Below are 14,637 nucleotides of genomic sequence, written 5' to 3'. Positions count from 1 at the left end.
CTCAATGCATTGGCCTTGCATAGGTAAGTCATATCTGTCCTCTTCACTTCACCAGCTGGACTTTGATGGCAGGTTTTGTCCTTGTTATCTAACATGCAGTCATCTTATCACGCTTCTGGCACTTTTCAATCCCTAGCTGTGGTCGGTGTTCTCTGTCTCAGCAAGCAGTTAGCTGCAGAAGCTGGGTTCATGTGAGACTGATCAATGCTTTTCAGCAGAAGAGTCTAGCCCAAAGACAAAAAAAAGTGCCCAGTGCATGGCTGCAGATGCAGGACAGACTTATCATGCCTAAACTTGAGGACCTGCATTGTTAGGGCAAAAAATTCCACAGAATCCTCCCTTCCCCACAGGTATATGCAGACACTGGGTGCTAATGGGGCAAAGGGCTTCTGTAGGATGATCCAGAAACAACAGGATGAAATTCTGATGACTCATGAGCCATAGACTGTTAAACTAGCTATAGAGGGAAATTCTACAGCGGGGTGGGCAAAATGGCGGATCTGGCTGGCAGCTGGACTTTATTTCCCAGCAGCCCCTGCCCACGTTGCTGCAGCCAGTTTCCATGAAGTAACCAAGGAATAGCGGGGCTGTGACAGCATGAGGCCAGGGTTTCTATGGAGATGGGCCCAGCAGCACTGGCGGGGGGGGGAGAACTGGGCGAAGAGCTGGGATCTTGCAGCCAGGGCAAAGTCACTATCTGCTGCCTGCACGCCCCTGCCTGAGGTGTGCAGGCAGTGGTGCATCACGCTTTGTCCTGGCTCCAGACCACACTGTCACTGCCGCAAGATCCCAGCCCCCAAGCAAATCCCTGCACACCATCAGCACTGCTGAGGCTGGTCTCCATGGAAACCCTGGCCCCACACTGTCATGATCCACTGTTCCTGGGGTCTCCATGGAAACAGGTGGAAGCAACATGGGCAGGAGATGCTGGGAACTGGAGTCTGCCCCTGTTCTACAGGAACATCTAGGAGAGACTTAGGTGATCCTGTATACTAGGGGTGTGCGAAGCGGCCCTTATTGGATTCAGATTTGGCCCAAATTGGGGGTAGCGATTCAGTTCATTGATTCGGATCACTGTCCCTGATTCGATTTGGCCAAATCCGAATCTGAAGATTTGATGCCGATTTGGACATAGACACAGCTTTAAAAGTTTTTTCTACATACCTTGAGGCAAAAGCACAGCTTGTGATCGCTGCGATGCTGGAGCACATGGAGCATCCCACAGGCATTCAGGGGGGCTCCTCCACATGCTAGGTGGCAAACAGGGAAGTAGACTGGAACTACTTCCAATCGGCCACCAAATTGGGCCAAATCTCTGCTGGATTGAATTGGGGACCGAAGCTTCACAGAGCCCTACTGTATACCCTTCCCTGGCTCCTACACTGATTTCCCCGATACAATTATTCTAGTGGCTATAGCCTACAGCCTTGTCCCACAGAACTAGCTGCTCCTTTTTTTATCATCTTTTCCAGGGTTCAGGGGTTTGAAATTCTCCCCTACTACCACCAAACAGATCAGTCTGATGATTTTTTGAATAAGGTCTTACAAGAGGTGCTGTGTGAAGGGACCATTTCCCTAGCCCTGCTTGTATACTTTTTTTGGAAACAACAGGATCCAAGGCAGCCGTGTAACCTGGTAATGGGGGAAACATGAACAATCTCTGCAAGGTGCTCAGATCTCCAGCTGTGTATTAACCCCTTTTTAACCAAATGTGCTTCAGGAAGGGGTGACTGTAGTCTCAATCTATCTTAGGCTTCTGCATAGCATCTTCCCCTGAAATTTCTAAGCACACAGGTATACGGGATGAAGAGTTCTCCAATGCACTGCATCTGGAAGAAATTAAATACTGAACGCAATGATCTAGATACCAGAGGTGGGTTTATAGTTCCCAAAAGAGGGTCAGCCTAAACAATTCCCTTGGGGAACCCAGCAAAACATCCTCTCACTCTCTCCCCCATTTTAAAACCATTCTCTAAGGATGCCCTAAATAAAACTCAGCTGGATTTGCATGAAAATGTCTGTGACAACAGTCTAAGTACACTCCCTCTGTGAAGAATGTGGCTCCTGCCTTCTGGTTCACCTGCAGACTGACGTATGAACAAATACTGGCTTTCATTTTCTCAGTGTTGCTGTCCATAGAAGCCTCCCTCAGATTAGCATAATCAATTCCACCTATGAGAGAAGAGTTTATGACCTAATCATTACTTTGCCAACATGAAAAATCACTCTTATAGAGACAGAAGGAACAGATTATACATAGACATCTAGATCAGGCCAATAAGGATGCAGCAGTTTGAAGGAGATATGCCAACATCCAGAAACTTCATTCCTGAATGAACTCATCTAATTTCAATCACTTTCTCTTAAAGAATGGAGGAGAGTGCTTCAAAGCTGCCATCTTATTGGTCCAGCAAAACGCTGCTTCTGAAGTGAGTGGGTGAGGGAATTCTATAGTATGGAGTGTGTGATCATCCATCACAAGTGGGTGATAGCTGTAAGTTGAGGGTAGAGGATCCAGTTTCTTCCTCCTCTAGTGTACAGTTGTTAGCCGTTTATGTCTGCCAACCCAGTAGAAAAGGACAATGCAACACTTGCAGTCTCCAGGTGGTTAGAAACAAAGGTTTCAAGGAATTATCTCTTTCAAATTCATGGTCTCCAAGAAATTAGGAAGCCAATAAACCCATAGGCAGCAAGCCTGTGGGAACTGGACCCAGATCTTCTGAGTGTCTCTCTTAACCATAATACAACTGAGCTTCCCCTGGTGAGCTCTTCAGAGTGGAGGTTTCATTTTTGTGCCTGGTACAATGCTGATTGCCAGTGGTAACTGGCATGCGTAAATGTTGGAGCTTCCTAGTCATTCCTTCCAGAGGCGCTCAGATCTGTTGTCATCTCACCTGGTGATGCCTCAACTTGCATTGTCTTGAGCTGTTTTCCATGCTCTAGGGGTCTGAATGGTGCCCAGTGTTGGGGGAGGGGAGACATGATTGAAACATTTGTGTAATTTCAGCCAATTGTCTTTCTCTGGGGTATTTATATGTTACATGCCAGAGGGATGGGGGGAGCAGTTGGCTCGCTGTGACCTTGGGTGTTACTGAGACTGACTGACATTCTTGTGAAGCTACGTGAATAGGACTGGCAGGCACAGCTGTAGCCAATGGGGAGGGGGGAGCCCAGGAGTGGCTGTTCCGATTGAGTTTCACTCCAGTCACTTGAGATTTTTTCTCTCTCTCTCCCAATTGCACTTTTCTTTTTGCTTCATCTTTGTTTCTGGGAGCAGGCAACAACGTTTTGATGGGGCTCTGTGCATAAGATGTTTGCCTGATGGATTTGGGATGCTGCATTAAGAGCTCAGCAGCCTCTTCTAGCCACCAGCTGCTGGGACCCCTTCACCCAGAAGCGTGAGTCTCTTATGGCTCCAAGCCTTTAGACCATGTAATCTACCCTCCTCCTTCAGGGCATTCTACAGTGTATTTTCTCTCAAGCTCCTTGCTTGTGCTGTCCAAAAAGATTAGTATATGAAGATTTTTGGTGTGAAGGACATGGGTCAGGGCCAGACAAAACAACAGATAGAGAAAGGACTCAATCTCTACCAGTCTAACCAGACGGAAAAGGCCCTCCAAGTCTGGATGAGAGTTTTGGAAAAGACTACAGATCCTGCTGGCAGGTTTCGAGTTTTAAGCTGCCTCATCACTGCTCATTCGGAGATGGGCAGATACAAGGATATGCTAAAGGTAAATGGATTTCAGGATGAATGTGTGCCATTGTATCACGCCTGCCGCAGGGAGCAACTGGGGATTAGAACATAAAAGCAAGGTTTGTATTTTGCATGGAGCAAAGTGCATCAGGCATTTGCCAAATGTGGAGGGCAGCCTGAACAATTCACAGTGAGGAACAACATTGATCTGTGGCTCTATTCACAGGGGTCTTGGAGTGCCCCTTGGCATTGTGGTTCCCTACTTGTGGCCCCCAGGGATTTCCAAGTTGCTCTTGTGAGGTGCTGAACTTTAAGGGTCTTGCGGGTGACAGCCCTTAAACACTTTACCTTGGAAATTCTTATTCTTGCAAGGGGTTAACCACCTGCTAGGCACTTCATGCACAGGTAAGAAAACAAGGTCCCCATTTCAAACAGCTTACAATGTATGCAACTCCAAAAAATCTCCAGAGTGGCTGGGTACAGCAAATAGTAGTGGGAGAAAGGTGCTTAGTAGCTGGTCAGTTACACAATTTTTACTTTGAAAAGTTTTTACATTATTTAGTTCCTATTCAGGGAAATTTTCTACAATTTTTTAAGGGACTGTTCAAATATCTAGGAAAATAGAGTCACTACAGTGATGACCCCAATCTAGTAATCACTCATCAGTGTTTCTTTAGGTGCAGATGACAGGCAGAGTTGAGAGGGGGAAAGGATTTTTTTTCCTAAGAGTGGGTATTTCTGGAGAGTGTTGGGGACCAGGAAGATCAGGTCAGGGAGGGGATTCCAGGTGAAGAGGAAACTAGACAGTAGACGAGGCTGACATGTAAAGGGCATGCATGTAGCTTGAGAAAAAGGGCAGAGAGGCTGGCACTAAGGGTGATGGGTGAAAACAAAAAGCTTGAATTTGATTCACTAAATTCAGAAAAAGAATGAAGGGGTGTGAAGAAGAGGGGATGGATGCATTCAGAGAGTAAAGTAGTGTTTGAGAGGGTGAGTCAAAAATGTAGGAGACCAAACCAGGGGGAAGTTGCAGTAGTTGAGGTGGGAAAAAAAATCCAGGCCTGAAAACAAGTTTTGCCATGCTGTTCCTTGAAGTTTCTCAGGTGCCAGGCCCTGTGGCTAGGATTGGAGATTTTTCTTTGAAAACTCTTCATAAGAAGCAAATAATGTATCTGTACCTCATCTCAGAGTGCTAAATGTGGCACTATCTAGACCAGCTTGCATGCCACTTCCAATTAGTAAATCTTTATGTGAATCAATAGCATCCTTTCCTCGAAGCAAATGGGGAAGGGCTGAAGATAAGAGGGTAAGAAGCAATTATGGTGCCTTCCAAGGTAAATGGGGAGCTCTAAGAAGATACAGTCAAATTGATGGTGAGAAACCCTCGATAAATAAAGGGGGAAGCCAATGAGGGCGATGTGGAAAAGGAACAAGATGCAGCTCTGTGGAAACAAATAAGATGGAAGGAGGCAGATTCAGTAGAACCGCATTGGTCAGCTGGGAGGGAAATAAGAGAAACCCTTTCAGTCAGCTTTCTCTAAGATCCTTTTACTGTAGGGAGAAGATGATTAGAATTGCTTCAGTAAACCAGAATATTTTATGCTAATTGAGAGATAAAGGAGGGAGTAAGGAGAACTTATAAATGTATTGGGAAAGGAAATAAGAACTGGAAAGAGGCAGGTCAGTGAACATTGAGCGGTGTGGAATGAACTATTTCGAAAGGGGTATGATGTGCCACTTCTTTTAGGGAGAAAAAATATATAGCATTTAATTGCTTGCCATACACCAAAATGCCGCCAATTACTCATAGAGAATGGGGAAGGTTCCAGGGACAGATTAGAAAAAGTAAATGAAGTTCAAATCTTCAAAGGGAAAGCTGGTGACCTTAGGGATCACTGTAGGGAAATCTAATTCTCATCTCTGATAAAGTAATGAAAATGCACACCGAGACAAAAATCACTAAGCACCTAGCATTATGGTAGTTCATGCCACCTCTGCAATATGCTCAATTCATCACAAGACACAGAAGAAGGCAACTCCCTAAATATCTTCTTTATTTAGCTTGCAGGCTAAATAAAGAAGAGATTTAGAGAGTCTAATAAAACCAAGTGCAATGGGCAGTGCTGTTTATAAAAAGTCTCATTGGGCAAAACAAGGCTTACTCACCTTTTGGTAGGACTGTGGAATGAATGAAGGGGTCTTCGTAGATGTCATATTTTTATTAGAGTTGTAGATACGGTGCCTTCTGAGTTCTAGGAGAAATTGAGTTGTGCTGCGAAGAGAGGTTTTCTCCCTCTCATGACTTCACAGCCATTTGGCAAATCTCTCCACCAATTTCTAACCCCAAGATCTCCCTCTCCCAGTGTTAGCACAGGAAGATATGCTTGCTCAGTCTACTTGTATCCCACTTGAACCACCTTGTGGCCTGTCCATTTAGGTATTTTATTGCTTTCAGTGTGGTCCTGTTGAATCCCAGGGGTCTTGTGCAGAATAATACTATCCTGGGTAGACAGGAGGAAGCAGTCTCTATAAACACTCTCTTCTCTGCTGAAAGTTTGCAGTGGTGCAGATTGACACGGCTCGGGAGCTGGAGGATCCAGACTACCTTACGGAAAGCTACCTGAACCTGGCTCGCAGTAATGAGAAACTCTGTGAATTCCAAAAAACTATTTCCTACTGTAAGACCTGTCTGAATATGCAGGGCACTACTGTGAGCCTACGACTAAATGGCCAAGTGAACCTCAGCATGGGCAATGCCTTCCTGGGCCTCAGCATCTTCCAGAAAGCCTTGGAGTGTTTTGAGAAAGCCCTGCGCTATGCACACAACAATGACGACAAGATGCTAGAGTGCCGCGTCTGCTGCAGCCTGGGAAATTTCTACACGCAGATCAAGGTGTGGGCAGCCCAGCTTGTGACTTTGGAGATGGAAAATGTGTGGGAGGGAATTGCTCCCACAATGGATACAGGAAAGGACAAGGGGACAAAGGTGGGAGGGCAAGGATTCACCCTGTGTCTTGGGTATAGGAAGGGTTTCAGAGTCCTGAGGGAGGGTTGTTCTAGGAAGGTCGTAACTCTGTTCCTAGTACCGTTGACAACTAGTCTGCTCAAAACTAAAATCAAGAGGCTCGGGAGGCAGTTTTACATGGCACCCCAGGAGAAGAAGTTGTAATTTGTATTAATTAGTAGAGACCTTACACAGCTGTAGAACAGGATCACCTGGGTGATAAGATCTGGGTGAGACTAGGAGCCAGGGCTCCATACCTCATCTGCCTCTTAACTGCTGCAAGTGAAATACCCTTCCCTTTCTGTGCTTCACTTTCCTTCTCTGGAAAGTGACCAAGGCTGGTATTTGTCTGTCACAGCTGTGACTTCCATCACAACTATTGAGTTTTTCCAATATAAAGTCTGTCTTTCTCTCACCCTGAGTGGCTACCAACTGAAGTGTTTAAAAAAGTCACAATAAACCCAGTCTGTCATGTCACCAGTTGGTCTTCCAACAAAACAAGGGAAAATTAAACTTCCTGTAGGGCTAAGAGCAAGCAGGGAACATACATACACCCTCTCTCTTCATCTCCTTTATTTGTCTCAAAGACTGAAGCAAGGCAAAATGCCAGTTTAAAGTAAGTCCTTTGTGGGACACTTCTCTCAGCTTTCAAGGATGACAAAAATACTATGTTACATATTTGGTGACATCTTTTTTTTTTTTTTTTTAATAAAAAGAAACGTGGAGAATTTGGGAAAGCCCAGATTTACCTTCTACCATGGTAAATAATGAGAGACTGATCACAAGGGTTAACTGGTTGGAAAATACATGTAGAAAGTTGAGATGGCAGAGGAGAAAAGGTTCCAGAAGGCACTGATCCAAACTTTGGTTGAAGGAAGGGTAAATTACCTCTCGAGTAAAGCAAAGCTTTCTCCTTCTAGATGTCACATGGAGCTGACTATTATCATCCCAGTACGCAATCTAAGTCCAGCCTGCTAGGAACAGAGATTGCAGCAAGCAGTGGTCCCAGTCTCCCCAGTCAGACACCCACATTAGGCTGAAGTTTGCAAGAACTCTATTATCCCTTGGGTAGCCTCATCCTGTAACGTATTTCTGTCCTTTTGCTTGTTTCTCTGCTACCCAGGACTATGAGAAAGCCTTGTTCTTCCCATGTAAAGCAGCTGAACTGGTGAACGACTATGGAAAGGGCTGGAGTTTGAAGTACCGAGCAATGAGCCAGTACCACATGGCAGTGGCCTATCGGAAGCTGGGGCGCCTAGCAGATGCTATGGAAAGCTGTGAGGTACAGGGAGGAGGAGGCCAAGGCATAAGGCAAAGGGCACAGGTCCTGGAGTGAGGGAGATATTTTTGGAGGATGTGCTGGCTGAGAACTTGTCATGCACAGCTGTGAACAATGCTTCCTTCACAGTGGCTTTTGTCACTTCTCTGGGGCTGGTGACTCAAATAGTTGTGAGGTTTCAGTCCCTCTCTGTTCAGGGCCTATGGTGAGTTTTTGTATTGACTGGAAGTGTGTTCTCCCAGGAGTCGATGAAGATTGCCCTGCAGCATGGGGACCGGCCTCTGCAGGCACTATGCCTCCTCTGCTTTGCTGATATCCACCGCAGCCGTAAAGACGTACAGGTACAGCTGCCAGAGAGAAAGGAGAGTTGAGGGATGGTGAGGAGGTATGGAGAGTGGGCCTAGCTGAATATGTGCATGTGCATCTTGCTCTGCAGACAGCTTTTCCTCGCTATGATTCATCCATGAGCATCATGACAGAGATTGGAAACCGCCTGGGACAGATTCAGGTGCTGCTGGGAGTGGCCAAGTGCTGGATGATCCAGAAGGAACTGGACAAGGTCAGTTATAGTCCATTCCTGAGAGGGCTGGGTTGATGATGCTGGGTCCATCTCTGAAGAAGACAACAACTTCCTGAACTCCATAGCCCTTGGGTACTACAGTAGAATACCTCTGTACCCAGATGGTCTGATACAAGCATTGGTGTTTCTCTATGTAATCCAAACTGGAAAAGTGGGACTCAAACCATATGAACACCCCATATTGGATCAGAACAGTGATCTGCAAAGTTATGTGTCCTGCCTCAAGCCATAATGAATACCAGATGCTTCACAGGAAAGCCTGTTACAACAGAAAACTGTGTAAAGAAAGGAGATGTGGTAAGAGAGGGCCCTGCTTGAGTTGTAGGCATTCAGCTTATTCTCAGAAGCAGACTTTGTTGCTAGTCTCCTATTTGTATTATGCTTTTAGTGATCAGACTGTATAGCTCTGTCACTATCGCATCCTTAGCAGACAAACATGATACTGGAGCACCTAGAGAAGCTTGGAGTATAAGGTAGGTGAAGTAGAATGAAGGAATTGCAGAAAACCATACCATATAAGATAATAAGGCTGCTAGGGTTCAAAATGCACAGTGTATTAAAATATTATACAAAAATACTAGTGAAGTTGGAAGTGAAATGGCTAGAGAACATCAGAGTTAAGATTACCTATGCAACTTTCATGTGGCCTTTTGTATGCCTGCATTAAGATGCAGTCTGTAGTTACAGGATCACATGCCATTTTTCCACAGATGCTCTCCCTCATTCCATGTGCAGGGTGGCTGGCACTCATTAAATGTGCAATCATTTTATATTTTTATCTCCATTCTACAGAAGGGGAACAGAAAAACAGATTCAGCTTGAAATTTTCCACTAACTGGGTGTCCAATCTGAGACACCTAGAGCCTCATTTTTCAGAGTACTTGGCATTATATGTTCAAAGCATGGTTCTCGTGGGTTTAAGCTAAAATGTTGACTGCTCAGTACTCTGTAGAGATCCCAGTATCTCAAGTCTGGCACATGGAAAATGAGTGATACACAATTAGGGATCACTCATTAAAAGGCTGTGATACCAGGCCAGGAAATTTACTCTGAACTAGTAAAGTGGCATTAGTATGTCTGTGTTTTAGATGTGGTACTAGAATCCAGGGCAGCATTCATATACCTTATAACATCCTTTGTCTTCCTCCAATCCCATCTCATACATTACACATCTTCCAAATTCTGCAACAAGTATGGCTGGGGTCCTACTGTCACCAGGTGTCTTCATTAGCCAGCCCTGATTTATTACCCTTCTATGCATTTAATGAGACAAGGTTCCTATGGCTAAAATAGCTTATGATCAGGTAGTTACTGTTGTAAAATGCATACATGCAAGGAGTGCTGTCCCTTCCTAGCACTTTGAGTGCTAGACTTTGCAACCGTAAAGTTATTTTGATAGGGTTTTTGGTCATAATTTCTTATGTTCTTTTTAAAAGTTCCAACTTCAGAAACAGGACACCCATCACAGAGCCCTAGTGACATTTCATGGGTAGGCTTGGCAGAATTCATTTTTTTTCATTTTGATGGCTAAAATGGATGTTTATTTTTAAGCATCTATTATGATTTTTATCTATTGAAATTTTCAGGATGGCACAAAATCAGGGGTGTTTTTCAATTTCTTTTAAATTAATTTATGCCTGTGTACACATGTATGGCAGCTGCTGCAGGAGCTGGGGGCCATGCCAGTAAGGCTGTGCCAGGAGTGGAGGTGGGGGTTGGTAAAGCCTGGGAGCCTGGTGCTGCCATCCCCTTGCTGTGTTCAGGTCCCAGCTAAGACATGGACTAAATGCCCATGGAGCCTTGCCTGGTCCATCCTCCACAAGAGTTTGGCCTCTGCCTTGATCTCGCAGGGACTGGGTTGGGCTGGGCTCTGTGGGAGTTGGCCCCTGCCCCATATGGGATCTGGGCAGAGCGAGGAGACAGCAGCACCAGTGTGTATGTATGTGTACATCGCTGCCCCAATTTTCCTTACCTCCATCCCAGAATTTTTTTTGTCTCCCCTTGGTGTAAATTTCAGTGATTACTGATGGAAATAATTTTCCATCAGTCTGCATGTGTCAGGTGAAATCAATGTCTATTAATAAAAATCAAATCCTAGCAAGGCTGAACATTTAGATCCAACATAGACTCCTCTGCCAACTTGAGCTATGGCATGGTGGTTTCACAGATGTTTGCTGCTGGTAGAGTACTGGTGAGATTTGGAATTTCATAGCGTTTGAAAAGTTTGAAGCCAGAGGAGACCAGCAGATCACCTAGTCTGACTTTCTGCATAGCACAGGCCAGCAAGTGTCACCCAGATACTGTACATTAACCTAAATCCTTCAACTGAATAAAAGCATTTAAGACATCAGGAGACCAAGCTGTGTCCCACAGGTATAGAAGAAGAGACGACTAACGCTGAAGGCCCTTGCAATAGTAGGGAATTGATTAGACAAGAAATGTCTGGATGAGCCCAGCAGATGATCCATGCCTATGCTGCAGAGAAAAGTGAAGGAAAGCCCACAGATCTACTGTTCTGACCAGGAATCCAACAAAATTCCTTCCTTACTCCAAATCTGGTGATTAGTTTCACCCTGAACATGATGATAAAGCCAGTCGGGCATCTAAGTAGGAGGAGTCTTTGTTGTACTTGGGAGCATTTGTCCACCCTGTTTAGCATCCAGTCTTCAGCCATGGCCAGTTTCCAAAGCCTTAGAAATTGGAAGGAATCCAGAGAAGAGAAACTGAAATGAGTAGAGGGCTAGGAAACATGGCTTACAAAAAATGCTTGGAAGAATTTGTATTATTTAAATGGAGAAAAGAAGGCAGAGTGGGGATTTGTTAACATCCCAAGTACTTGAAGGGTGGTTATAAAGTGGAGAGTGACAGACACTTTTCCGTGGCTGCAGGAGACAGGGCAAGAAGTCTTAAACTGAAACAAGGAAAATTAGAGTGGTTCTTTGGAAGACCTTTCTAAATATGAGGGCAGTTAAGTACTGGGACAGACTGCCTAGAGCGGTCGTGGAATTTCCTTCCTTGGAAGATTTTAAGAGCAGGTTAGACAGACTCTTCTCTGCAATTATATTGACAAGGATGATTGACCTTGAGCAGAAGGGTTGGGATAAATGACCTCCAGAGGTACCTTCCAGCCCCACATTTCTATGATTCTAGAGGAAAGTGTAGAGCGGGAGGAATGGACATCTAGACAATCATGCACTGGGGGAAAGGAAACCTTTCATGATCCCTAAAGTATGAGATTTTAATATAATCAGTCTTAATGCAGAGCTGCATAGTTCTCACTATAGCACAAGAAGAAATGAATAGGGGAATATCAGGCTCTGTTCCAGGCTCTAAAGGGGGAGTGTGCTGTACATGCACACACAGCACCTCATCTGCCTGTTGCCTCCAAGCATGCTTGCTTTCACCTCATCCTGTCACAATTTGGTTTCTTTTGCAGCAGCTCCAGCTCCAACCCAGGTCATATGGCAATGGCAGCAACTCTGATTCTGACTTGGACTGTGCAGTGACGGCTCTAGTCCCCACTGTGTGCCCTGTGGCAGAGCTGGCACTGCCACCACCACGTGCCCCATGCTGCAGTGGATGGGCAAAGCGGCTGGAGGGCAGGCAGGGTCTGTATTAGCCCTTACCATCCTTCTGCTACTGACTGCCACTCAGTGTAGCAGCTGTGAAAAGGGCAACACTTCCCCACAGGTGGGAGAGGCCACAGCAACGACTTCCTACATCTTACCACAGGGATTCTTGGCAGCTGATATAGGAAAAACTCACTGGTAGCTGTGCGCCTGTTGACATGCTGGTCTGTCCCTGTTCCTGTCCTTTTTACAGTAGTGGAAGTAGACACCTGAAGTCCAAAGACGGCTGACCCTGGTGCTGTGCTTGTGCTTAAGTTCAGCTGTGGGGTTTTCCTGCACCAGAGTCCCAGAAGGTCTGCATCTTCCTCAGTTGAAGACTCTGGTCTCTGCCAAGGCCATGACAACTTTCCACTCAGTGTCTCTGGGATGGGGAGGAATGTACCTGCCAAATTCTGTGCAACTTCAGACAGCAACAAGCAGTTTTCAGAAAGCCTCCAGGGCATACTGTGTTGCTTTCTAAGAGCCATTCTGCTTTTCTCTATCATGGCAATGTTTTACTAATCCTGACCCATTAGCTCTGCTTTTTCTCCATCATGTTCTTAGCTATGCTGTGGAAAGCTAGTTCTGATGCATCAGCCTGAGAAATGATGACCTATGCTGGTATTTGTGATCTTTTGCTCCATCCCACAGGCACTGGAAAGCACTGAAAAGGCCCAGGAGCTGGCAGAGGGACTGGGAAACAAGGTAGGCTCTCACAGCTCCCCTCCACCAGTGTCCACAGCCCTGTTGGGTAGGAAGACTAAGGTGCTCAAGTCTCAGAGTTAATCCTGTTTATCCTCCCAAAACTTGGGTTTACCAGTTATTTCCTTGAGGTTTAAGCTGGAACCTCAAAGTCAGTTATCTTGGAACAGGTGTTTAATTTGTGCAAAAATAAGTGGGCAGAGAGCAGGGGCTGGTTCTGAGTGGAGTGGGCACATACTGGCTGTAATAGTTAAAAAATTAATAAGGATCCACAGCAGGTTAGTGAAGTCAGAAATAGAAGATGCTCCAACAGCAGGGCAGGAACAGGACAGTGGTGAGGACAGCTGAAGGATTAGGGATTTCTTCTCTGAATATCCCCCAGGCATCTATCTATTAATAAGCCAGATAAACACAAGTCTTGTGCCTGGCTTGTATGCTGGCTGGCTTTCTCTGTAGAAAGAAGAGCTAAGGAAAGCCAGCTTCGTGAATAGGTTGCATAGTGCTTGGAGTGCTGCAACCCTCTCACCTTCACTGGGACCACAGGGTTTATGGATACACAGGGAGGGCTGAGAGCCCACAGGAATTAATCCTATCTTGACCCTAAACATCCTGGCTTTTGGCAGGTTGGTGTTTTTTGGGTTTGGCCTAAGTGCCTTGTGGGGCTGGAGGAGGCTTCCTTTTCAGTACTGTACAGTGTCCACTTTGCCCTTGCTTCTTCCCTCTTCCACTAGCTTGGCCTGCTGAAGCTTCACTGCCTGTGTGAAAGCATCTATCGCAGCAAGGGGCGGCAGCGGGAGCTGCGCAGCCATGTGGTGCGGTTCCACGAGTGCGTGGAGGAGATGGAGCTGTACTGCGGCCTGTGCGGAGAGTCCATCGGGGAGAGGAATAACCAGCTCCAGGCGCTGCCTTGCTCCCACTTCTTCCACCTCAAGTAAGGAGCACAAGGGACAGGGGCTGGCAGATGGAGGTCGGTTCAGGCAGAGGGTTTGGGGAGGGGTGGCTGCTCAGGAGTGTCCCGTGTACTTTAGCTGCCCAGGGCCAGGGCAGCAATGGAGAAAGCCGCTGTCGTCCAGAGGAGTCTCTGTCCTGTTCGCATATCCCCTGCACAGGGGCGGCCCTTGCACTGCCGTCTCCTGAGCCTCAGCCAGAGTTGTGCACGCAGCCCCCCGGGGCTCAGAAACAGGCCTGGAGGCGCTTCGAAGCTGCGCTTAACCCCCGGGCGGGCGGGGCCGGGAGCCGCTCCGAGCGCCGCTGCGTCTCCCTTGCAGGTGCCTGCAGACGGACGGGACCCGCGGCTGCCCGCATTGCCGCCGCGCCACAGTCAAGCCTGGCTTTGTCTGAGCTGCCACCGCCGCGCCCCGCCCCGCCCCGGACTGTGACGCGAGGGGGGCAGAGCCTCGTACTGTTTGTTCTGGAAATAAAAGTGGTTGCCCCCGCGCCCGCTGCGCTCGTTCCTGGGCGTGGCCCGCTCCACCCCCTCCGCTCCGAGCACCTCGCGTGGGCGGTCCCTGCGGCTGGCCCCGCCCCCGCGCTGCCCCGCATCGACATGGCGGCGGAGCCATCACTCAGCAGATTTGGCCGCTGTCATGTGACCGGCGGGGAGGGTTTCTATGCAGCAGATTCGACACGGGGGGAGGAGTAACGTGGCACCTGAGTGGCCAGGGCGGGCTTTGCCGCCGCGGCCCAAGACGAATCCGCGGTCTGTGACTCCGGGCCGCGTTTACGCGCACTGAGCAACATGGCGTCGGTCTGGGATGAGGCGGAGGTGAG

General features: G+C 47.1%; 1 protein-coding gene across 1 annotated transcript; it reads left to right on the top strand.

Annotated features, from left to right (window-relative positions):
* The first annotated feature begins 3,158 nt into the window (after nucleotides 1–3,158).
* RAPSN (receptor associated protein of the synapse) lies at nucleotides 3,159–14,297 on the top strand. The gene is made up of 8 exons (XM_019552373.1): nucleotides 3,159–3,731; nucleotides 6,249–6,587; nucleotides 7,822–7,980; nucleotides 8,220–8,318; nucleotides 8,414–8,536; nucleotides 12,817–12,870; nucleotides 13,599–13,798; nucleotides 14,136–14,297. Exons 1-8 carry the CDS (start codon nucleotides 3,516–3,518, stop codon nucleotides 14,206–14,208), a joined length of 1,263 nt encoding a protein of 420 aa, XP_019407918.1. The 5' UTR covers nucleotides 3,159–3,515; the 3' UTR covers nucleotides 14,209–14,297.
* The last annotated feature ends 340 nt before the right edge of the window (nucleotides 14,298–14,637 follow it).

Source organism: Crocodylus porosus, unplaced genomic scaffold, assembly GCF_001723895.1.
Source record: "Crocodylus porosus isolate Cpor-Errol unplaced genomic scaffold, CroPor_comp1, whole genome shotgun sequence".
NCBI classification, from domain to species: domain Eukaryota; kingdom Metazoa; phylum Chordata; order Crocodylia; family Crocodylidae; genus Crocodylus; species Crocodylus porosus.
The sequence above is the reverse complement of the archived record's forward strand: the minus strand, read 5'-3'. Positions and strand labels throughout refer to the sequence as shown.